At 43.5% G+C, this 25,576-nt stretch overlaps 1 protein-coding gene across 3 annotated transcripts in view; it reads right to left on the reverse strand.

The window, feature by feature from the left end:
- The window catches only part of Arhgef28 (Rho guanine nucleotide exchange factor 28), a 286,411-nt gene that overhangs the window by 108,861 nt on the left and 151,974 nt on the right, over nt 1-25,576 (reverse strand). For 2 of the 3 annotated variants that reach the window (XM_051183017.1, XM_051183018.1), the window contains exons 8-9: nt 19,442-19,494; nt 18,902-18,962 (exon numbers count right to left, since the gene is read on the reverse strand). In XM_051183017.1, coding sequence (XP_051038974.1) covers nt 18,902-18,962; nt 19,442-19,494 — 114 coding nt within the window. Of the gene's footprint in view, nt 1-6,167; nt 6,410-18,901; nt 18,963-19,441; nt 19,495-25,576 lie in introns of those variants that run through there. The other variant, XM_051183019.1, reaches the window with a different exon arrangement.

A 25,576-nucleotide genomic window follows, 5' to 3' on the forward strand; every position in this document is an offset into this window, starting at 1 on the left:
GAAAGAGCAGTTAGTGCTCTTAACCTCTAAGCCCCCAAGATTTGACTTCTTAGGGCTTCCTAAAATGACCTATTAATTTCATTCCCTTGTAAATCTCTAGATTAAACACACACACACACACACACACACACACACACACACACACACACACAATCTATTCCATGAAACTTCATGAAAAGGAAGAAAGCTCATGAAGCTAAAGTTATTTGCCTTTAACAATTATCACTAAACTTCTGTAATATCTATTTCATACTTCTAACTGCAAATCGAGTTACTTTTCAAATCAGATACCTGTCTTTTCAAATATTAAACGAACTTATTCCAAAACCAAACAAGGCAAGCATGGTGTCGCATGTCTGTAGTCCTCCTGGGAGGCTGAGACAGGAGGATGATTTGAGCTCCAGAGTTCAGGACCAGACTGAGTAATAAATACAGCAATATCCCAGCACAGAAGGGCAAGCAGAACCCTGTTATCTCCACTCCTGGTATACTTCATCATTCTGTCTGTATCTCTCTCCATCTAGAAGAAGTGGGTTTCCTAGCATGCTCACCCTGTGGTGGGTTGAATAAGAATGACCCCCATAGATTCATATTTGAATGCTTAGGGAGTAGCTTTGCTGGAGTAGTTGTGGCCTTGCTGAAGTAAGTATGGCCTTGCTGGAGTAGGTGTGGCCTTGCTGGAGTAGGTGTGGCCTTGCCAGAGTAGGTGTGGCTTTGCTGGAAGAGGTGTCACTGGGAGTGGGCTTTGGGGTTTCAAATGCCTAAGCTGGTCCAGATGTACAACTCTCAGCCCCTTCTCCAGCACCAGGTCTCCCTATGTGCTGCCATGTTCCCCACCATGAAGATGAGGGGTTAAACTTCTGAACCTGTGAGCCAGCCCCAATTAAATGCTTTCCTTTATAAGAGTTGCTGTGGTCGTGGTGTCTCTTCACAGCAATAGAAACCCTAAGACACAGTCCTTCATGGTTTCCATTTTCCTACTTCCAGACCCCTATCCACCAGTCTCCAGGCCCAAGCCATGGGTATGTACAAGGACCATGCCTGGGGATGGGGGGCTGCAAGGCCTCTTGCATCAAAAACTTCTAAAGCTGTCCCTGCTACCTCTCTTCCTAGACAAAGGTTCACAAAGGGGAAGGATGAGCTGAAGTAGTGCCATACAGTGGCACCTTTCCACCTATGGTGGCAAGTCCTTGTAGGCCTCCATCCATTAGCCTGACCAGCAGGTGGCACACATACTGGGAAGCACAAAACCATTGCATGTCTGGTGTCTGTATTCTAGGGTTAGTTTTGTTACTACTGGCCCCAAAGCTGAGAAACTCATTTCTTCTTCCCTTGCCTCAGAGTCCCCGACTAATAAACGAAGATGACATCACATCTAACATGCAGGGTCTCCCTCTTTTTTCTAATGTGACAAGATGTGTAGAAAACACTTCGTTCACTTCATTCCTGTTGTTATTCTATTCATTCCCTTTCCTAACTGAAATAGTTACGGGTCTCTGCATTTCCTAGGATACTTTGGGGATCAACTTTGAAACACTCTGTTTTCTATAGTTATCACAAAATATGTGAAGCTAGGTAACTTTTAAATTGAAAGGGTTCTGTGTAGCTCACAGTTCAGGAAACAGTAAAGCATTGACTCTTATGAGGGCTCCTTCATTACGTCACACAATGGCAATAGCATCAAAGCATAAGTTTGTCAAGGGAGACATCCCATGTAAGACTGGCAAGGGCCAGTCTTGCTGTTTCATAACAATCTTCTCAAGAACCAACAAGGGTTCCCAAAAGAACTCCCTTAATCCCTTCCAAGTGAAGGGCCTTTTGTGACATAATGACTTTTGTTGGACCTTACTTCATTTAAGTCTCAACATCACTATGCTAGGAGTCAAACTGTCAGCGTATGAGCCCTTAACTAACACAAGCCATACCCAAATGACAACACTCTCTAAGCCTTACTTTGTCACTTTATAAAACAGATAATCTCCTTATACAGAGTTATTTTAAGAATCATATATTCCACCAAGAGGTGGCTATGCATGCATTAGATCACAACATTTGGGAGGCAGAGGCAGGTGGGTTTCTGTGAGTTTGAGGCCAGCCTGGTCTACAGAGCGAGTTCCAGGACAGTCAGGACTACACACAGAGAAACCTTGTCTCAAAAAACAAACCAACAAACAAAAAACATATATTCTCTATGGCAAGCATCCATTATAGTTCAATAACAATTTGTAAAGCAGCACATAGTACCATTTAGTTGGACTATGACTGCAAAATTCTGTTATCCAAGCTTTTCAGGGTTGTCAAGCTTTCTAGTTTGTACTGGCTCCTTTGGAACTGTGGAGGCTTTGCTCACAGTAAGAGAAAAATGGCACCTCATTATATTCTACCTCTTTGGAGAGGGACCTGCTATGATCTGGGGAGGAGAGAATAGGAGATGCTGAATGAGTGGGCAAAATTCAGGAAGGGAAGAATGTGTCGACATTTCTGAGGGTCCGATGACTTATATTAAAGTATATACTTTCAAGATTGAATGATAATGATGGCAAGCTTATGTTAGATCCGATCTCTGTGGGGTTTTTTATGATTAATCTTTGATTAACAAACATTAAATTTCTTAGCTGAATTGCCTACTGAAGCCAGCAAAACAAAAATCCAGGCATTCCTACAGCCCTTGAAGCAGAACGGTCATGGGTTCTGACCTACTCCAATTAGTAACCACTGGGCTCCAAAAGGCTGCCCATGAGATGACGAAAGATGGCTTCTGAGGATGGCCTCCCCAGGTCTCTTGTTGGGCAACTTGGATTTAACTGATCCCATGACCCCTTCCTGGAGACAGCCATCATTCCAAAGAACAGTGACATAGTCTCCTTCTCTGAAAGCAGGAGAAAAAGCAAGCACTGAGTTAAAATACTGTTTGGTGGGTTTTCTCATTATTAAAAACCCCTGTTGAAACTTCACATCACTCCCTAAGCAAGCTAGAAGTGTGGATGTGTTGAGCATCTATCAAAGAACAGAAAACAGGAACAGGAAAGGGCCTCCAAGGGAAGCAAATACAGGCAAAGAGGGTGAAGACAGAGAACCAACAGTAGAGACTAGAACATATATCTTAATAAATACCAGAGACTCTGTTTAATAGACCATAAACTCAAAGCTCTAAGATCCTCCTTCAAGACTTTCAAGGTGGCTGGAGCTCTGGGGAGAGAGAATGACTTTGCTGATGATTAGAAGGAAAGGGAGGGGAGCCAGGGAGACAACTCGGCTGGTCCAATGCTTGCTATAGAGCATGAGGACCTGAGTCCAACCCCCCAAGTTAAAAAAAAAAAGTATGGTGGCAGCCAGCATGGAAAAATAGAGACAGGTGGATCCTTGGGGCTTACTTAACAGCTAGCCTAACTTAACTGTAAACCCCAGATCCCAGGGAGAAGCCTTATCTCAGAAATTGTGGATAGCTCTTAATGAACAATGTTGGAAGTTGACTTTTGGCATTGGCATTAGCACGCGCGCGTGCGCGCACGCACACACACACACACACACACAGGACAGGTGGAGAGAATGAAGAGATATTCTTACTGTTGAAGACACACAACAACGGTATCGCCCGTTCAAAGACAAAAGAGTTCTTCACAAAGTGGCTACTACACTAAAAAATCAGATTATTGGGCCAGGTGTGGTGGCACACTCCTTTAATCCCAGCACTTATGAGGCAGAGAACTGGTAGACCTCTGAGTTCAAAGCCAGCCTGGTCAACATGGCAAATTCAAGCCATCAAAGAGTACATTTAGAGACCTTGTCAGATTTCTTATGTTGTTGTTATTGTTATTGTTTTGCTATTGAATGGTGGAGGGGAGGAACTGGTGTGCCTGCACCCTGGGCAATGTGCGATGCAGGCGGTTAGCATCTGTCACTGCAGAGATACTTGTTGGATGTATTTGATCATTTCTTTGCTGAGTCTCTCTGAGCTTCATCTCCTTCGTTTGGAGGTAAGATGGCTGGCCTGGCTCATCTCCATAGCCCTCTAGGGTCTCTAAGGGCTTATAGGTCTGGGATTCTGTCCAGCTGATAGTACAATAGGACCAATCACATTCTTCACAGCTCAGTCCTCATCACTTAATCAAGGAAGGCGTGTGCTATGTAGTCTAAAAATCCCCATGCTGCCCCATCGACTTCATCCTCGCTTGTCTTTTGCTCACTGGTGGCAAGGAGTTAATCATTTTCCTACCCAGGTACTTGCTTTCACTTGAACCAGGTTTAATTTATACATAGCTTTGCTATGACTTTCTGCTCTGGCTCAGGCTGGCAGTGCTCCAAATTTGCATTTAAAGGGAGAGTGTGATTCATGCCTTCCTACCACCCCAGTGGCCTCTCAAGGTTCTCCCTGGCTTCCTATCATAATCCCTTCCCTCCCAGGTTGCTCCCTACTTGCAGTCCCAGCCCCCAAAGTACAGGCATCCAGTAGGTCGTATGGACAACATAAACTCAGAATTGAAGTAACCTGATCTTGCTACACTCCCAGCACACCACAACTAAAAATGCACCCTCCATTCTTAGGACCTCCACATACCTTCTTGGAAATATGTTACGCTTTGTAAAAACTTACTGTTTGATAATAATTCCAAATCACTAAAGATCTGAAAAAATTAGAAATAACACAAAGACCCCCACATATGCTTTGTCCAGATTTACCTTTCGTTAAGGTTTTCCTCCATTTTCCATCTGCATATGGGCTCACGTTTACATGCAAGTAACTGCTCTCCTGCACCTGTATTTTTCCCAGAATCATTTTAAGACAATACACTATGCCCTTTAATATATGAACTGCACCTTTAAAGGGAGACAGACTTTACCACTGACATTTTAAAATCCTTTCCTTAAATCTACAAAATCAATAAAATTGTGTAAAATAAAAAGAGCCCTTTTCTTGGGTACAAAATAAAGAAGAAATTGGTTCTAAGACAAGACAGCGAGAGTACTATTAAACACTAGATATTAAGGTATTTATTTGATAGGTGCATTTCAAGGATAGCAAGTGGACCAGCCTAGAAAAGGTGTTGGGCTGAGGCCTCATGTCCAACTCATCTTATTCCTAAAACTGCTTTAATTCCAGCTAAAAGGCAAACAAACAAACACCTTTATTTTATCCTAGAAAGTTGGAAAAAAAAAAATATCCTTAAGCCAACCAGGTACATGGACTCCTGCTGGAGTCCATCCTCCTGTGGAAACACAGAGTACCTCAGGGACATCACTGCTGCACAGAATCTGCAAGCTTCAGAAGACAGGAACATCAGGAGACATGCCCCTAAACCAGCCATCTTCCATGTTCTTTCCAGGCGTTAAAGGCACGGCCATGCAAGTCGCTCATAAGACAAGGGAAGGGCTGCCACTACCTCTCCAGCTTTTAAGCCTCAGAAGGCAACAATGACCAACCACCTCTGATGCCCAGTCCAGGATGGGAGAGTCTCTTCTCCGTGCACATCCCCCAGAACTTTCCCTTTGGTTGCCAAGTTCACACTACAGTGAGGGCCCAAGAAGAGGGAATAAATCAGGCAAGTCCCTTCCACCATTCACCAGGGATTCCAGGCCCTTCTTCCTTCTGGTTGACAGAGCTTACTTGTTACTACTCGAGGTAAACACAATTGGTCTCTGGGTTCTCTGGAGACTTTCTTGTTGAAACCAAACCCTTTCCTTCTAACAACTACAAAAATCATTAGACAAGACCTCTTAGGAGCAAATTTTCCTTAAGGAATTAACTCCAAAACATTAAAAAGTAAAATAGAATCAAGTAAGTAGCAAGCACGAGTTCTCTTTAAACTTTACGAAGTCTAGACATGTTTAAATCAACAGGACTCTATTGTCAAGGTAACTCCAAGGGAACTCTTAACCCAAACATTTACCTTGTACTGACCCCTGCATTCTCTTTAAAGTATGGATAGGACACTTAGGTCGATTTTTAAAGTAGAAGGAACAGAAGGAGGAAGTGAGTATGCCTGGGAAGTATACACACACACACACACACACACACACAGTGTTTGCGCAGCAAGAGCTCTAGAAAGACATGTGAAAACACGAACTTCACTTGCAAGCAGGCAGGGAAATGCAGGACCGAGAGGTAAGGGTGCCGGAAGTGCTGGGGTTTGGCTCTGGGCACACAAAGGGCACCATGATCTATCTACCTTTCTTGGATGCCCTGCGCCGAATCTTCATCTTGGGGAAGGAAGGCCAGGAGTAGTTGAATGGTGAGTCGGAGTCAGAATCCATTGTTTGTTTGGGTGAAGGGATCAGCTGAGGCAGAGGAGAGCAGGCAGACCGTGCCCAGCCAGGAGCCTCCCCGTGATGTCAAAGGCGGGAATGGGGCTGGGTGAAACAGCTCCAAACTCAGCCAGGGAGAGGCAATAAATGTTTTGCTTCCTTCGGGCGTTCAGGCATGTAGACCAACAAGGAGGCTGTAAATATTAAAGCCAAACCAGAGAAGCCGGAGGGGGAGAGCGGGGGACCTAGAGTCTGGCTGATACATTGCAGTCCAGTTATTCAAAAGGTCACCAGGGAGCAAATGAATCATTAACTCCCCTCTTCTTGTGGCTAGATATGGAAAAGAAGAAGGAAGGAGCCCAGAGGAGAAATAACGCCGCCTGCCTGTGGATTCAGGAAAAGCTTCCTAAGGCAGGAGCCTGTTTTGCTGAGAGCTAGGAAATCGTTTCTCAGGAAAGCTATGCTGGGCTGTTTGCCTGTGTAGAGTCAGGTCCCCAACAAACACAAGCCAGTCTGCTCCAGGTCCACACCTCCAGAGAAGCCATACCATCAGCAGCTTGGGCAGGCTTGAGGGCGTAACTGATAGTTTATTTAACAGGCTGGTCCTTTTAGTCCTAAAGTGATCAGATTCTTTCAACTCCTCGTGCAATGGTGCTCAGTGGATTACAACCACCCAAAGTCACTTACTACTGTTTTTTAACACTTAATACTGTTTACTACTGTAGTTTGTTTATTTCTTCCCTGAACTGTCACCAAGTTTAGCAGTCAGTCGTAAGGGTGCAGGCGATGCTAGCTCAGTTCTAAACTCTCAGTCAATCTCAATATGCTAATGACTCATTTGCCACAAACCGGGGGTCCCTGTAATTGCCCCTCCATGCTTTCCAGTGATTAGCATTCAGTGGAAGCCCACGCTGCCTCCCCATAAATCACAGCTGCCACTCACTGCTTTCCCTCCTTCTATAGGCACACAGAGATGTGTGGCCCAAATAAGATCTATAGAGGACTTTCCGGCAGGCGTCTCTCAAAGCACTCCACACAGGAGGAATGCCAAGAAGTCCTATGTTTATTGTGTTTTGTGAAGCCTTGGGATGCTCGGCCAAGTTAAAGGAAACAGCGTGAGGAGCCATTCCACCCTGCAGGAGAGTTTTAATCTATATGATCCTTAATAATAATAATAATAATAATAAAAATAGACAATGGGGTCAGGGAGATGGCTTCAAGGCTAACAACCCGAGTTTGATCCCTGAAACCCACATGATGGAAAGAGAGAACTAACTCCTGCAAGTTGTCCTCTGACTTTCACGTGTAAGCCATGACATATGTATCTCCCTCATAAATAAAGATTTAAACATTAGATGTGTGTGTGTGTGTGTGTGTGTGTGTGTGTGTGTGTGTGTGTGTGTACACCAAATATAATCAAATAAAAAGAGGCTATCAATTTGAGGGGAATGTTAGAGAGGTTTGATGGGGGTTAGCTGGGGGAGGTAGGAGTCTCATGTACAGAGCCAAGGAGCATGCCTGGGCCTTGTAGGCATTTGTGAAATGAATGGGCCATACATACAAGTGGTCACAACCTGCAGGTAAAAAAAAAAATTGTGGATCTACTGACTACAACTATATATTTTGATAAAGCGCAAGGATTCTTAAAATCGTTTAAAATATAGTTATATTTATGTAATAAAAGTATCTGACTTTGTAGAAGGAACATCATCTATCAGTAATGATAATGTCTAGTTCCCTAAGGCTTCCAATAACATTGAACATTGTGTGGGCACAAGCTGCTTCCAAGGTGTCTCTAGACCGAAGAGAGGGGAGCGCCCTCACATACCCTGAGACACCATCAGGACATTGCTACCCTACTTCAGCTATGCTGTCTCTCTACGAGCTCCCCAGGCTGTTAGAAATACTAGTGTCCTCATCCCCAGTCACTGCTGGTGGCTTTTTTAGTGCCTTACTTCACCAAGACATGGGGATGCTACACTCATGTTGTCCTGGTAATATGCAAAAGAGGGAGCTGTGGATTTTTGGAAAATGGCAAAAGCAACAAGCATGCCACCCATGCTGGGTCCCTAATTTGTTTTGCTTACAGTGACCAGAATGTGGTGACATGCTCAGGCCTCAACAGCACAGGCAGCAGTCCAGGCCAAGATTTCCTCAGAGGCATTGTCAGCATGGGTGAGGCAGACAAGGGGTAGCGTGTCCACTATGATCAAACAACTGGATTTCTACACCAGCGGTGGTGCAGGAACCTGTACGAACAAGAAGTACCATCCCATCCCAGGTGAGTCTCAGGTCCGGTGACACTTTAGAGCCACAGAACTAGGAGATGGGTACAGATAAGCCCAGAATTTACAGGAAGGGCTAGAGAGATGGCTCAGCAGTTAAGAGTGTTTACTGCACTTATAGAGGATTTAAGTTCAGTTCCCAGAACCCACACTAGGCAGCTCGACTGGATCCAATATTCTCTTCTGGTCTCAGGGAACCTGCACTAAACTCACATGAGCATGCACATGCACGCTGTTGCACGTGTGCACGCGCACCCACACACACATATGAATGAACTTGCACACACACATGCACACACACATAAAAATAAATCTTTTAAAACAAATTACTGGAGCAGATGTTCCTCCCTTGACTATCACTTGTAATAATAGTAGGTCAGAAGAGCTTAAGAAATCCAGATGGAGAGAGGCATGGAGAAACTGGGTGCAGGCATTTCTACAGTAGGTCTGTCTTAATCTGTTTTCCTAGAGATACAATCCTTGTTGACAAAGCACAGATCAGTTACTGTATGGAAATTTTCTGACAGTAAAAGAGCCTGCAACACATGCAAAAATAGCTCTGCGATCTAGAGACTTTCCAGAGTCCTCTTTTGCCTTAATCTATCCATAGTTTTTGAAGAAACAGAATGAGTTGCGCTCATCAGACCTGCAGTAACATGGAAAGTGAAGTAGAAAATATTACTTTCATAGCCTGTTTTATTTTTAGGTCAGCTCAACGTCTTGCCTTCCAAAGACTCCTTAAATGTGTGTGTCATTTACCCTCATTGTTTCGCTCCCTCCCTCTCTCCCTCTCCATCCCTCCCTCTCTCTCCCTCTCTCTCTCTCTCTCTCTCTCTCTCTCTCTCTCTCTCATGCACACACTCTCTCCATTTGGTCAATTTAACTGCACTTACATTAGTTCAGGCTGTTATTTACTTCTCATTCATATTCAAAAGATAAATTTCTTTGCTTTGTCTGATGGGCTGATCGTTACTGCAGTTGGAAGAATTTAATGAATTTAAGTCACTTTGTAAATAGTTAATACACAACCATTACAGTAGTGTGCAAGTGACTTCACCTCCCTGTGCTTCCTTTAATTAGCAAAGATTTTACTGAGCCAAACAGCTCCACCAGGTTCATATCATCCAAGGCAGATACTGCCACCTTCAAGTTGCTGCTTTCTGAAGGATCTATGAGAAAATACCCCTCCACATTCTTTCTTTATAGGGACAACAGGTCACCTCCCTCAAGACCTTGGTGAGACTAAATCTTTTCAAAAGAATATTAATATGGGATTTGATGAATAGTAATTGTGAATTTTTCTTATCTCCCAAAGGGACACCAAATCTTTGAGTCTGATTCATATTTTAAAGGCACCTCATGCTACAAGAAAAATCATGAGCATCAGCGACATATATATATATCACACACACACACACACACACACATGTATAATAAATACTTGCATCTTAAACCCTATCAAAGAAGCAGATCTGAGTCTTGGGTTCTCACCTCATGACATTCAACTGCTTACAAATTCTATTTTGCAAGGCATGTTCAGTTTGTTCAGGACAGCAGGCAAAAAGGCCTATGACACTATCATACAGATAGGTCTACTCCCTCTTCGTGTTTATGTTCAAGCCTCCACAAACACCTGGCATCCATCATCCATTGACATAAGTATTCAATTCTAGTACATTTGTAAAGTAGTATTCGAATTGTAAAAAAAAAAAAAAATGTTATCAATGAAAGATGTGCTTTTGCATTTTATTCTTACAGATATCACTTGTTTCCAAAGATATTTAGTCCCCTTTAAATGAGTTTGTTTCAGGGACTAGAAAAGTAATTTTGTTCATAGAATATGCTAGCAAGCAAGAAGGCCTGGGTATGACCTTCAGTACCAAATAAGACATCATGGTAGCATAATCCTTATAATCCCAGCACTTGGAAAGTAAAGGCAGGAAGGTTAGAAGTTCAAGGCCATCCTGATCTGCACTAGCAAGTTTGTAGCTTTACTACATGAGACCCTGTCTAATTAATAATACTTACAGTAAGTTCGTCTCATACATTTTAGTGTAGTTAAATTGCCTTTGTGACATTCTACATTCCATACTGGGCTCTCCCACTGTAGTAGTTTGAATAAGAATGGACACCACAGGCTCACAGATTTCAAAGTCCAGCAGGAGTAGCACTGTTAGGAAGTGTGGCCTTGTTGGAATACACATATCCTTGTTGGAGGAAGTGTGTCACTAGGAGTGGGCTTTGAGGATTCAAATGCTCAAGCCATGCCCAGTGTCTCTGTCTTCCTGCTGCCTGCTGGTCCAGATGTAGAACGTGGGCTCCTTCTCTAGGACTATGTCTACTTGTGCAACATCATACTCTCCACCTTATTACAACAATGAACTAAACTTCTGAAACTGTAAGCAGCTCCAATTAAATGTTTTTCTTTATAAGAGTTGCCACAGTCGTGGTGCCTTTTCACAGTAATAGAAACCCTAAGACACACATCATTGATATTTGTTAATTTGTTTACATTAAGGTTTATTTAATGTGTTATAAACTTCTATGGCTTTTAACAACCCCAAGGTGTCATTTATCATCAACTAACAAATCACATATGACATTTCCACCATGCTAAACACACACACACACACACACACACACACACACACACACACATACGTAGGTCCTCACACGCAGGTGATGATTGCTGGGAGTGTGCAAAGCTAATATAAACACGCTTCCACTCACTCCTTTCTTAGTCCCTGAAGATAAAACTGCAACTCCATTTCTCAGTGGCAAAGGTACTGAAAGTTAGGAAAGTTGGCATTGATCCCAGCATCATTTGGCTCCACCTAAGAAGAAGCTGGAGCGCTTTGCAGTCTTGATGTATATGTTCCTTTTAGAATGACCAAGCTAGGCTTCTGGACCTTAGGGCCAGCATCAGAATCTCTACAGTTCCCATTCTGCTGTGTAAACTAAATTTAGAACAATACAGCAACGAATTGATTACTAACTAATCTTGAGTGGTTTCCATGCCATTCTTTTTAGTTCCTTTTTTGTCTTACATCTTTGAACAAACAATATGAAGGATGTTAGGCCCATCATGATAGCAGCCAGCATCCTACCTCTTGACAATTTCATGGGACTTTTCATTGGAGGAAACTACTACAAAACAGATTTCATACCTCCAGCAAAGCTGCTTTCTAAGCCTCCAGAATACAGTTTCTATTAACCGAAATCCCCCAAATAGTCTTTCTTTTGATTTATGGGATGAATGTTTGTCAACAAACACTCCAGTAGTCTCATTTAAAGAAAAATGTGGGTTCTTCTCCACATTCCTCAAGGAGAATTTTATCCAAACAAGGAAGCCACAAATACAAAGTGGCAGAACTCAGCAAGAGATCCACACTGACCTTATAATAAACATTCAGCGAAATGCCTAGGCCAGCAGCTTTTTCCTACCAAAACTATTTTTAAAACATCAACAACCACCATCAAACCTCACTGCAATGAACAAAAGGAATTAAAAGCAGCCTGACTTTCATGCAAATAACTCTGCAATACCCTTCTTGGGATATTCTCTGTCCCCAGGCCCTTTATTTCAAATCATAGGTCAGATTAGTTTGTTATAGAGAAATGCTACCCACATCCACCCAAAACCTGAAATGTAAAGAGAAAAGAGAAGCACTCACAGGAGTATCTGTTTTATAGCCCAGGCCATGATAGGATCTGTCAAAAATCAGGCCCAAAAGTGACTTTCTAGAAGTCCAAGAGCCTTGAAGATCTCTTTTCCTTCATATTACATACAGCATTCCCAAGAACTTCGTACAGATTGTGCATAGTGAAATAGTGGTGTGTGTGTGTTTTAGTGTGAGTGTGTGTGTGTTAGTGTATGTGAGTGTGTGTGAATGAGTGAATGTGTTGTTAGTGTGTGAGTGTGTGTATGAGTGTGTGAGTGTATGTGAATGAGTGAGTGTGTTGTTAGTGTGTGAGTATATGTGTTAGTGTGTGAGTGTGTGTGTATGAGTGAGTGTGTGTGTTAGTGTGTGTGTTAGTGTATGTGAGTGTATATGAGTATGTGTATGAGTGTCTGTTGTGTGTGTGTATGAGTGAGTGTGTGTGTTAGTGTGTGTGTTAGTGTATGTGAGTGTATATGAGTATGTGTATGAGTGTCTGTTGTGTGTGTGTATGAGTGAGTGTGTTGTTAGTGTGTGAGTGTGTGTATGAGTGAGTGTGTTGTTAGTGTGTGAGTGTGTGTATGAGTGAGTGTGTTGTTAGTGTGTGAGTGTGTGTGTATGAGTGAGTGTGTTGTTAGTGTGTGAGTGTGTGTATGAGTGAGTGTGTTGTTAGTGTGTGAGTGTGTGTATGAGTGAGTGTGTTGTTAGTGTGTGAGTGTGCGTGTATGTGTGTGTGTTTGTGTGTGTGTGCGCACGCGCGCGTGCGCCCTAGCTCGGGTCCCCTCATGTTTTCACTGTCCCATTCATGGGTGATTAAAATGGGCAGTTTTATGAGCATTTGTAGCTCAGTAACCACTTCGGAACGTTTACTTTACTATAAGTAGACCAGGAAGCCACTTAACTGGTTCTAATTGTTAGTTGTTGTGGGGGGAACAGTACTACTGATGGCATTCTCTGTGTTATTACTACAGCCACGACCAAGATCTTCACCTGACACCCACAACAGAGTCCTTGACAGAGTACCCCATCCTACACCTTCCCCTGCTTGCTTTATGGGAGCTGTTCCATCAATTGCCATTGTCCCCCAGTTCCCTCTTCTTCCCACCAAACTTTCCAGGAGGGGCTTGGAAGGTCTGTGTCTTGCAGGTTGAGAAATCCCAGCCTCAGAATCCGCCTGTTTCTGCTTCCTTCCCTTCCAGAACAGTCTTTGGGTGGACTTTTGCTATTCTGTTTAGTTACAAAACTTGGGATTTGTCTACAAACTACTTCAGTTCATCTGTCCCCCTGGTGGCCACCCTCCCTGTCCCAATTTCCACCAAAAGTTTTCCATTACTCATATTATATGTAATAAACAATAATTGAAATGAAATGACTCAAAATTATAGCCAGTTCTGTGCGGTTTAATCCCAGAACTTGGGAGGCGAGGGCAAGAAAATCAGGGGTCCCGTTATCCTCAACTATGGGTGACTTTGAGGCCAGCCTGGCCTACATGAGCCCCATCTGGAAAAGTACAACAACAACAACAACAATAAAAGTGACCCAAAGGCAATGGTGATCAATATGCACCACATAAACGTGTGGGATGTTCAACGAATAAAACTATTACTTAAGAAAAATTTTTAAGTGGGGGCCAGAGAGAATTTAGCAGTTAAAAGTACTGATTGCTCTTCCAGATGATCTGAGATTGATTCTCAGCACCAATGTCAAGTCACAACTGTCTGTCACTCCAGTTCCAGGGGATCTGATGCCCTCCTCTGGCCTCTGAGAGCACCAGGCACATATCTGAGGACTGCATACATTCACTACACGGTTAAAGACATACACACAGGCAAAACACACATACACATACAATAAATATTTTAAGACAAAAAACATAGAAACTATTAAAAAATGAAAAATACGACACAAAATTTTTAAATAATTGCAATTTGAACCCCGGCACGAGCTGGCCATGTCACTCATAACATCTACAATGCGTACCCATTTTCCTTTTCTTCTTGCAAAAGCATTTATGCTCTTTGCAGAAAATGTGTACAGAAACCTCCTAAGTTGCTTTCTTAGAGAGAAGTTGCTTGTGGGATTTAATGAATAATGAAGGATGAAATTACATTGCTTGCCTGATACACAACTCTGTTAAAAAGCCCAGGGAGGAGATACATTCAAATTCAGTAGGAACCATCTTTTTATTTTTTCCCATGAATATTGATACCTTCTCTAGGTGTAGAAGACTAATTTTCTCCAAAATTTTTTAAAGCTTTATTTTAACTTATATGTATAAATGTTTTGCCTGCATATATGTATGTGAACCATTCAGTGAATGCATGCAGTGTCCAAAGAGGCCAGAAGAGGGCACCAGACCCCCGGAACTGTATTACTGTGGGTGCTGGGTCTCAAACTTCTGGACTACACCAGAGCAGCAAGTTGTCTTAACCACTGAGCCATCTCCCGGGTCCCTACCCAAAGTCTCATTTATCAAAATGCTATTTAAAATCTCTGCCCTTTGCCAAGCCCAGTCTCTGCCAGCCAGATCTGCAACAGCAGATAAGAGACGGCTTTGAGCCAGAGCTTCTCAGTATTGAAACTTCCCAAGATACATGCCAACTGATTCCATTCACCACTCCACCCTCACCCCACAATGCTCTCCATCTCTTACCACCACCACCTCAGGAAAAGTTAAGACATGCTCCCGTGCCCTTGGATTGCCATCTCAATTTCACCAGTCCCTTATATTTTTTCCATGCCAATGGCTACATCACACACACACACACACACACACACACACACACACACACACACGCACACACACCTTGAATCCAATGACGATCCACATAGGTTCCTACCATCTTTAATCCAATGAAGAGCATGGGTGATGAATTACTGCAGGAAATTTAGCTTCAGTGTGAGAGTCAGGTGTTGCAGAATACTTGATCACACCGTGAACTCCAAGTTTGCAGTTTCATTAATGTAAAAAAAAAAAAAAAACAAACAAACCTTGGTTCAAGGGGTGGATCCAGCAACTAGTTGACCAGGAATATGGATAGAGAGACACACAGGAAGGAGTAGGGAGGGGACTTGGGTTTTTGCAGTCTTTTTGGTTTGGGACAAGTAGAGAGATGCATCTTTTGCTGGGTCTCTGACCAAAAAAGGAAGGTCAGCTGGTTGCTTCTTGGCCTCTTTTCAACCCCACATCTGACTTACGAGTCTTTGTTGGTAAATACAATGATAAAATGGCAGAAATTTAGTTAAAAACTACATTTGGTAGCACTGGCCAAGCTGGGGCTGTGGACAGAAGTCCCTCCAGGCTGCAGCCTGAGTGGCAGGTAGGACGCTGACTGCTGGGCCGTGGGGCCTCAGACAATAACTAAAATATCAGTAGATCCATGAGCAGCCACTAGTAGCTGACAGAAAAACATCAGTCAGGACATCAGGTGTGTGTGCAACCTCCTTCACACTCTGGAACATTCCTCGAGGACAGAGCAGGGCCATCACTTCTCAGAAGCTTTTATGTTTCATCTAAGACATTGGGACTAGGGCTTCAGAAATCTCAAAGAGGAACTTAACTTCAACTGGAATTTTTAATTTCCAAACAAAGCCACCAGGGGTGAACTTCTTTCACAGGAGTTTGCCGAACAGCTACTGATCAAGCAGCCTACTGCTTGGCTGGTTCTGTGTGGTTTCTGTCTCCTTGTAGCTCGGATTCCACCAATCTCCCCCTCCCACTGCAGGCCCCACAGACTGAGCCCTTATCCAGCAGATGTCCCTTCCCATCCTCCCCGCCACAGTACTGACGCCCAGTCCTGACCCCAGCTCTATTTAAAGGTTTAACCTTGTTTCTTCATCTTACTTAGTCCTGTGAACTCCACCCAATGGATCCATTCTTGCATCTAACCTATAGCCCCAACCATGCTGCCTGCATCTAGCTCCTTTCCTTCTACTGCCCAAAGGCTTTGCCCTGCCCCCTTCCTCCAGCTGTCTACTGTGAAGGAATCCCACTGTCTTCTTGTGATAGCCACAGGATCAGATCCCAGCCTTTGGACAGATGAGTAAACCCTATTCCTACAGTTTCTCCAGACAGCAGTCTGAGGATAACTAATAATGCAGTCCAACATGAAATCAGAAGCTTCCTTAAAACACAGAAACTTTTTTCATAACTCAATTGTGCGATAGATGACAAGGTTGGACATGTTTGCTAATCATCCACAGAGAACAAGGCCATTCTACCTGGACTTAACAGCAATGTCAACACTGATGTCAACTACTCATTCAGGTAGGTCTGGTGCATTGACTTGGATGAGCTTACCAGCTATTTCAAACCATTAATTCCTACAATTACAGCCATTGCCAGAGTATAAACTAACAGCCAATATGACCCTGATGCTCTGAGGGGGGGTCATGAGGAACTTACTCTAGCCTGACTTACCCAATAGAATAGAATCAAACTGAACTAAGCCTGCACCTCCTGGGACATACCGCTCACACTCGAAGCTCAACAGACATGAGTGGCTGTTGCCAACCATTCTGGATAACACAACCATCCCAGGGGAACCCAGACATAACCATCACAGGGGAAGTTCAACCAGAATTAACACTGATACAGTTTACAAGTCAACACTACATTTACCACACAACTTAAAATATTACAATACAGCAGAGACTTCACACTTCTACCCCGCACTTCCTAAGAGCCTGGACAGAGGACCAGCACACACCAAAGACCATAGGAAGTGGCCTCTGGAGGAGCAGTTTCCCATTCCTGCCTCAGGCTTCCGTCTGCCTGTTGCTTACTATTGCAGCCTGTTCTCTAGCTCAATGATCCTTTTAAAGTTTCTTCTTATTTCTTTCATAAAATCAGGAGGCCCCCCCCACCTTCTTAATTCAGAAGTCTAAGTAAACAATAAAGCAAATGTTAGAGTCAGAGAGCCATGTCCATGGCCCTTTTCATAGATAGCTGGATTCTTGCTTGGTCCTCTCTCTGTGTCTGTGTCTGTTTCTGTGTCTGTCTGTCTGTCTCTCCATGTCTGTCTCTCCCTCTCTCTGTCTCTCTCTCCTTCTCTCTCTGTCTCTGTCTCTACCTTTGTCTCTGTCTCTCCCTCGCTCTGTCTCTCTCCTCTCTCTCTGTGTCTCCCTTCACCCCTCTCCCTCACCTCCCTCTCCCCTTCTCAGCCTTCCTAATGTTCCTCTTCAGACACAATGATGTCACTGACCAAGCACTCAACTTAGGCAGGGCTACTGCAGTTCTCCTGTAGTTTACAGAGCAAAAATCTTCTCGCCCAACAAGTACGCCAGTGGGAGACTGGGCAGAATTTTTAGAGCCCCAAATTAAAAATAATCCCACTATTTAATACTTTTGACAGCCAACCCCTCTTCCCCCAGCAATCTGAGTAAACATTCTTCGAAGCTGACATTCCCAGGGGTGTGATGCAATCCGTAGATGAGACATCCTGTATGCGTGAATAACAGCCATGCTCCCAGCTCTGTGGCCCACAACAGTCACCCATTTTGTGATGTTTGCTTTTTGTTTCCTCCTTCCTCTTCCTCTGTTCTGGGCTCTGGCAGTAAATTACCATTCTCACAGATGTGTGCACACTGCCCAGTGCACAACTAAGCTGCTGTTCCAAGTTCAGCAGCACCTCAGGCAGGGACATCCAGCAAACCGCCGCTGGCTAAGGGCCAAGCCCAGAGCAGCATGCCCAACCGACACTGTAGACGCTTCCTCCTGGCCTCCTCTAGGCTATGGGATTTCCCAACTGTTGTAACAGCTCTGACACGTGTCTACCAAGGATGCCAAACACAAGCAGAACCTCCAGGAACCCCTCATGATTCCTCCATAAGTTAACCACCTTTGCTGCTCAACATACTCTCAACTCTCATTAGCCTGGGCACTGGCCTCAGCCCCAACCTCCTCGTCTGGGGTTACCTCCAAGCCAGCTCTGTTCTTCCGTGCTCTCTGGGTATGCACAATGCCCCGGCTGCCCTGCACCTGAAGAAGGCTCAGGCACACGCCAGGCACTAGGCATCTGCTGGCAGCCTGGCCCATATCCTCCTATCCCAACAACTTCAGTCCACTCTATCTGCCTCTAAATAATCCCAGGGATATGTCTGTGATCCAAAGTAGCCTTGAAGAAGTAGAAAATACCTGGAGGGAGACTTGGAGAGGAGCCCAGGGAATGGAGAAAGGACATCTGGGAGTAGATGAGAATACCCAGGTCCGTGGGAACAGCCACCTTATCCCACCACAACTACCACAACATCTGGTCTTCTCCTAGACGTGGGAGTTTGGAGGAGACCACATAGGCTCATCTTTGTGGGAACACACTGAGCAGCACTGTGAAACAGGCAGAATACACCCCAAGCCTAGTACCATAATTCTACTCCATGGGCTCGGGGGTGCCCCTAGAATGAAGTGCCCAGTGCCCACCACACTGAGATAATGAAGTAACCATGACAACTGCGATGCCAGATTTTGTCAGAGGGAAACTCCTCAGCAAACATCTTGGGTTCTTCCTGTGTGTTTTTTTATTGTAAATGGAAGTTGTGCTGCAATGAATTGAAACATTCTAGAAAATTGACCTAGGTAGGCTGAAAGACGTAAGCAAGGTTCCCAGGGAGGAATATTTCATCCTAAAATGTATTTTCTTTTTGTTCACCATATATCTGGCCCAGGTTACCCCCTCCTCCAGCTGGCTGCAGGGATTGCAGCGTTTTGGAACATACCCAGATCTAGGTGGTCCTGGTCCTCGTGTTCGTTCAGTCCATCCAGCTGGCTTTTGACGCACTGAAAAAGACACAGGTGATACAGTTCATTACATTCCATCCTCACCACATTAATGTTTATTTCTCATGAGCTAGGAGGGCGCTCTTGGAAAACATCAATAAAACCACATCACTCACATCACAACACATAAACAGGAAATTCATCTGTGTTCTTAATTAGCACTGAGAGCTAAAAATAAGGCAAGGATGTGTGTCCAGCAAAAACACACCTGAAAGCTGCCCATGGGTAAAGCACTATCAGCCAACATCCACGGATGAGACTATGGCAGTACAGTATGTTCTCATGTATACAACAGTGACAACTCAGAAAAATGTCAAGGTTTGGCCATAAAAGTGTAGCCCATTGCAATCCTCATAAAAGAAATTGGGTTTGGGGCACACTCCTGCTGACTTGTGGATTTTTATGAACACTGGCTCAATTGTCATGTCTACTTTAACACACAAGGAAGACAGTGAGGCCAGGTAAACACCATTCCTTACCTTCCCATCATCCTCCTCAGGTGGAGATCTGCCAGACTCCAAATTCTTAATCTCTGCAAAAGAAATAATTCTCATCAGAACTGCTAAACAGAACTTTAGTAACAAAAAAAGAAAAGGAAAACAATAAAAGTAGATGACGAGTTATAAACAAGGCATTAGCTAGGTTTTTAGATTAGACTACTTAACATTTGACCCTACCAGAGGATAAAGTATTTGATCACTACACACACACACACACACACACACACACACACACACACACACTATTTGTGTACACTAAGACGTAAACAAGGCAGGAACTGCCACCGGAAATCCTGGAGCTGGGGTAGGGATGGGGGGTGAGGAGTGGGGAGAACATGAAATAAATCAGTGCCCTTCACAACAAAGGAAGGATGCTCATCTCTGAAGCTTCTACAAAACAGCACAGATGCTGAGGATGCAACTGGTACCCACCTGAGCAAACCCCACTTGTCTCTTCCCCTGGATCCCACAGATGGAATGGGAGAAAGAAAAAATGACTAATTCATTCTCAAAGAGACTCAGCTGTCCCTTCTGCAGCACTGGAAGTGAGCACACCACACAGCCCTCAGCACTGACCTCAGCTGGCCAGGCCAGCTAAGCTATGACTGGCCCCACGTGTCCCCTCACAGCAAAGCTTTTCCTGGAAGCCGTGTTCAGGATGTTCTGTGATGAACAGGGAAACCCAGGTGAGGCAGCATTTTTCTCTGTTCCTTAGCTGATTGGTTCTCTTCCCGAATACTCAGTTTCCCAGAAACAAGCATGAAGATTATGAAAATGGCCACGGAGTACAGGTTAAACCCTGGGGAAAATGCACGCTGACATCCCTAACAGGGACAAACAGTTGAAATAGTCCATCTGAATTTAAAGAAATATACAGCCCTGCTGGGCCTTGGGGTCTTTGCTGGAACCTCAGCTTCCCAGCCCCCAAGGACCTTTTTGATATTATCCCAGAGAAATGCCAGGGATTTCCCCAGAAAATTCATAAACTGGATGTTCCCTACCCTCTTGTCTCTCCTGCTAACTTCAGTCACCTACCACCTCAAACCTCCAAGTGGACTTAGTCGAGCTCTTCGTTCTGCATGGGGTATGGTCTATATTTCTGCACAGAAAAATGTACAAGGCCTTATTTACATGGCTCTCCACAACAAACCAGACAATAAGGGTGACAGTTTGCAACGATGAGACAGGAGGTGGTGTGGCAAGAACGGAGCAGCCACAACCCCACTGTCACACTTTTTTAGATACTTAAGAGTAACCGAGTCTGCGCTGGAGGGATGGCTCACATGCCAACAGCGCTTGCTGCTCTTACAGAGGACACAAGTTCAGTTCCCAGCACCCACAAATGATGGTAACCAGCTCCAGGGTACCTGACACCCTTTTCTGGCCTCTACTAGCAACCACGCATGCATGTGTGCACACCCACACACAACACACAAACATACACATAAGTAAAAATAAATTATTTTTTTAAAAGAATAACTGAATTTATCTTATATCAAACAAGCAATTCTACAGAGAGACTGGACAACTGGGGATTGATCATGAACTCATAAGGCTTATTATGTTTCATGATAAAAGTGAATACATAATAACCTCAAGTTTGTGCAGTTGTGTCAACTCTTCTCAACAGAGAATAGACACAAGGTACAGCGAGCATGCACGCCCCAATCTGGCCTCTGGGTGGCAGAAGAGTAACATTTGCATAAAGAACAGCCATACGTATGAAAACAGGCCAGTTTTTTGCCTTTGAGAGTGGACCCTTTTCAGTGCCAAAAGTCCAAAGCGAACAATTAGAGCATGTTTTCCAGTCCACTTCATGCACAGAATTGGTGTGAACTACCTAGTGTTTGCCATCTATGTGTCTCTGAGGAATCCCTACAAAATAAAACTTCAAGGAGAGAAGATAGCTACATTGAGCCCAAGGAGAGTAACCAGGACCGAGATCTGCACCAGAAAGGAAGGAGAGCATGCAATTCCATCCTGCTGGCTACAGCCTATGCCTGTAATGCTACTCCAGACCGCAGTATTCCTAAAGCTTTCCATACATGCAGGCAGACCACAGTATTCCTAAAGCTTTCCATACATGCAGGCGTTGATTCTGTCATGGTAAACAGGATATGGCCTGTTATCCACTGGCTTTCTCTCTCAACCCCACCCCCAAATGGCCATGATCTTGACACATTTCCATCCCCACATTTTCCCCTTACAGTCTCCTGTGACCTTTTTAAAATTCTTTTAACTGCTGGGGGGGGGGGAGGACAAACTACAAACTGGAGGTAATCACATTAAGTGAAAGAAGCCAGTCTCAGGAAGACAATTATTTCTTTCATTTGTGACTCCTAGATTTTATATAAATGTATAAAATTGTGTATGCATGCATGTATATGTATAATAAAAGAAGCAAAGCCAGGGTCAAAGTAGACTAATAGTATCTGAAGAAGGGTGAGAAAAGAGAGGGTAATAGGCATGGGAGTAGACTCAACATATAAATATCTCCTTGGTAAAAAGCATCAAAGACAAATAAAATTTCAAATATTTTTAAAATCTGCACTGCCTGTAACATATCTGCATTATAATTATTCTTAACTTTAAAATAATTTTCAAATATATAAAAAATCCTCACCATAAAATTACTTTTTAATTTTGTGAAAATGTGAAAACAGATTCATAACTCATCTTTCATCAATTTAGAGGGACTAACCAGAACGACATCTCAGGGTTTCTCAGAGAATACGGTGCTCATTCTACTGGGGTTTAATTAAATTGCTCCAGGAGCATTTCTGCTAAATTAGTGGGCTCCTTTTACACTAGCCCAGAGTACCACCAATTGCACAGTGCAATCAAACCACTCGTTGCTATAGCAACCTTTGGATGATAATAGTATCAGTAACTCTAGCTGTTCTGTTTTAAGGGCCTGTTAACATTGTCTTCAAGGTCCACTCACAAAGAAGGATTATCTCTCTAAATCATACTTACCAAACTCGATAAACATGTTTTTTAAAATATTGCCAAACTATAATAAAACGAGGTAATCTCTAGTACTTATGTTCATTAATGACATAGCACCAATAAACAGGAATTTTTACCCCAGGGATAAGTAGCTGTAAGATTAATATGAGTATTTAATTAAGATTTGCCTGGAGAAAAGTTCACCTCTGTGTACGAGCTTTATTATCTCTTCTTGCCAAATGGAGCCAGAGTCTGGACTTAAGCAATAGGAAGTAAGCCAGAACTTTCTAACAGTCCTGTGGCTAAACACAAGGACCATTCCTCCAGAAAGAAAGGGCAGGAGAAAAGCCCTCAACAGAGCTAGGCTGCCCAGGGTGCGGCCTTCTACTGTTCCATTCCGCTCTTGATGGCCACACCTAACTGAGATGGGCAGAGATATTCTGCACATAGCCAGTAAGCTGGTGATGATACCCATGAGCTCTGCCTCCCTAACAAATAAAACAGCACCCTACTGATGCTCATCCTCACTCTACAATCTCTATAGCTACACACTAATTCATACATAATTCAATGTCCTCTTGAGTGTGTGACTTACGCCTGTAACCCCAGCCCTGGGGAGGCTAAGGCAGGGGGCCACATAGTTAGTTCCAGGACAGCCTGAGCTACACAAAATGATTTCCTGTCACAAAAATCAAAACCAAATAGTCTTTGAACGAGCTCTTTTCTCCTCATGGGCAGTGAATGCATTCTGGAAACAGCCTGGGACCAAAAGGGTCTGCGAACCGACGACTGTATCCTCTGCCTGTTACATACAGGGTGGGAATCAACAAATCCCCCACCCATCTATATTTGGTGTCCAAAATACATCCATCTGATGAGATATGGTTGGTGCTGGGCCAGCTCTGGGTGGGAAAGACAAGGAAAGTTGCTTGCTTTATTGAATTGCTAATTCGAACATTTGCAGTCCCAGCATTATTTCATTACTAAAGTTCTGGCCACCAGACTGACTGGACAGACCAGGGTTCTGTCTCCTGCTTCTTCCCACACACACAGCCCTGCCATCTCTCTCGTTGTGCACCAAGGTTTTACTATTAACTTATCCACTTCCTTCTATGGCTCAGGGTCTCACTCCCACCCAAACATGCAGCTCTCAGTGCCAGACAGCTAACGTGGCGAAGGAGATGCTCTTAATTCACAAACTAATATGACACTGAACTTCTGTTGAATTCATCCCCTTTTCCCCAAATAGGGATATTAATGAGAACCCTCACGTTGCTGGCCCAGCAGAGTGTGACGTGGGAGAAAACAATGAAGCAGTTATCCCCAGAAGTCCCAATGAGTCTTTTCCTCTAAGGGCCCCAACATTACAGGCAATCCCACAAGCTCAAATCATTCCAATGGAGCTAACAGCAGCAGAAATAGCAATGCAAACTCTGGCCCTCAGGTACTTCCCCCCTCCCCTGTGCCGACTCAGGGTAATTTTATTTTTATATCTAGAACTATTCAGAATGGAAAAAAGGCATCTTTGTGTGTGAAATACTTTTATCTCAATTGTTCTTAGTACTTTTTTTTTCTAAGCCACAACAGTAACTGTTGAAGAAAACTTGAAAAACTAAATATCAATGTAGCCACCATTAAAGGAGAATATAGGAAATTTTAATGTAGGTTATGCTTATCCAGCCTTGCTGGGGTGTAATTCATACAGCACACTATTCATTTGTTTAAGGCACCCACACAATTCAATTGGCTTTAGTATGGTTCAAGGTGTGTAACTATCACCCACCATCAATTTTAGAACATTTTCCTTGTGTCAACATGAAGCCCCACAGCCACGAGCAATCACTCTCCATAGTTCCTCAATTGCCCTCTGACCTCCTTTCCACAGCCCAGCCCTGGCAACCACTACCTTAATTTCTCTCAGTGGTTTGTCTGCGTATTTTATACAGGTCGAGTCACGAGCTCTTTCGTAATTGTCTTTACTAACATAGTATCATTTCTGCAAGTACTATATCAGTACTTCCTTAGTTTTTAATGATTAAAATCTTTAGGGGGGTTGGTTGCAATAATAGTTCAATGATGATCTTGATCTTCCAGAGGACCAGAGTTTAGTTCCCAACCATGTCAAGCAACTCACAACAACCTGTAACTTCAGTTTTATTAAATGGGGATGTGTGTGGGGGGGATCAAGCAAACAAAAAATAAAAACAAAAGCAAAACTCAACTACAGAATTATTATTAGTATAGATGCTCCAAACTTTCTATGCTTGAGTGAAGTAAAACGGGACTTGCCACACAAGAAGGCTGTAAGTGAAATACACAAGAATTTAAACAAGCAGGCATAAATCCAGCCCCTCTCTGTCTTTTAAAAGTATCAAACACAGGGCTGGAGAGGTGGCTCAGTGGTTCAGAACACTAGGTGGCCTTCCAGAGGTCCTGAGTTCAATTCCCAGAAACCACACAATGGCTCACAACATCTGTAATGAAATCTGATTACCTCTTCTGGTATGCATGAAGACTGGTCACTCAAATACATAAAATAAATAAATATTTTTCTAAAGTATTAAACATTCAAAGGGGATCAAACATTTAAGGAAGAGTTCTGGACTTAAAACCAATCTCACCTAAGATTCAACCCAAAACACACTCCATGATTTTAAAAATGTTTATCTTTACTTTTGTATGTGTGTGTGTGATGTATAGATGTATATGTTCATATATGTAGAGGAGCATTTGTGTTCACATGTGCATGGGTATGTGTGTGCCAGAGGCTGACATCAGGTGCCCCTCTCCTATCACTGAATGCAGAGCTGACCGTCTGACTACTGTCCCTAGCACCATTGCCCCCAAGGGGCCCCAGAGCTCCCATCTCTACCTTACAAGTGCTGAGTTATAGGCAAGCCTCCACAATGGCCCCACTTTTAACTTGGGTTCTGGGAACTAGAACTCTGGTCCCAACACTTGGAAAGCACAAGCTTTATCCATCAAACCATCTCCTCAGCCCAACTTTAAAAGCCACTGCATGAAGAAAAAGTTTTGAAAGCTAATGAATGTTATCACACACACACACACACACACACACACACACACACACACACACACACACACACAGTACTTTTGAGCTAATCTATAAGTTTGATTGGTATTCTGAAAATATTTAGGGAAACA

The sequence above is a fragment of the Phodopus roborovskii genome, unplaced genomic scaffold (genome assembly GCF_943737965.1).
Source record: "Phodopus roborovskii unplaced genomic scaffold, PHOROB, whole genome shotgun sequence".
NCBI classification, from domain to species: Eukaryota; Metazoa; Chordata; class Mammalia; order Rodentia; family Cricetidae; genus Phodopus; species Phodopus roborovskii.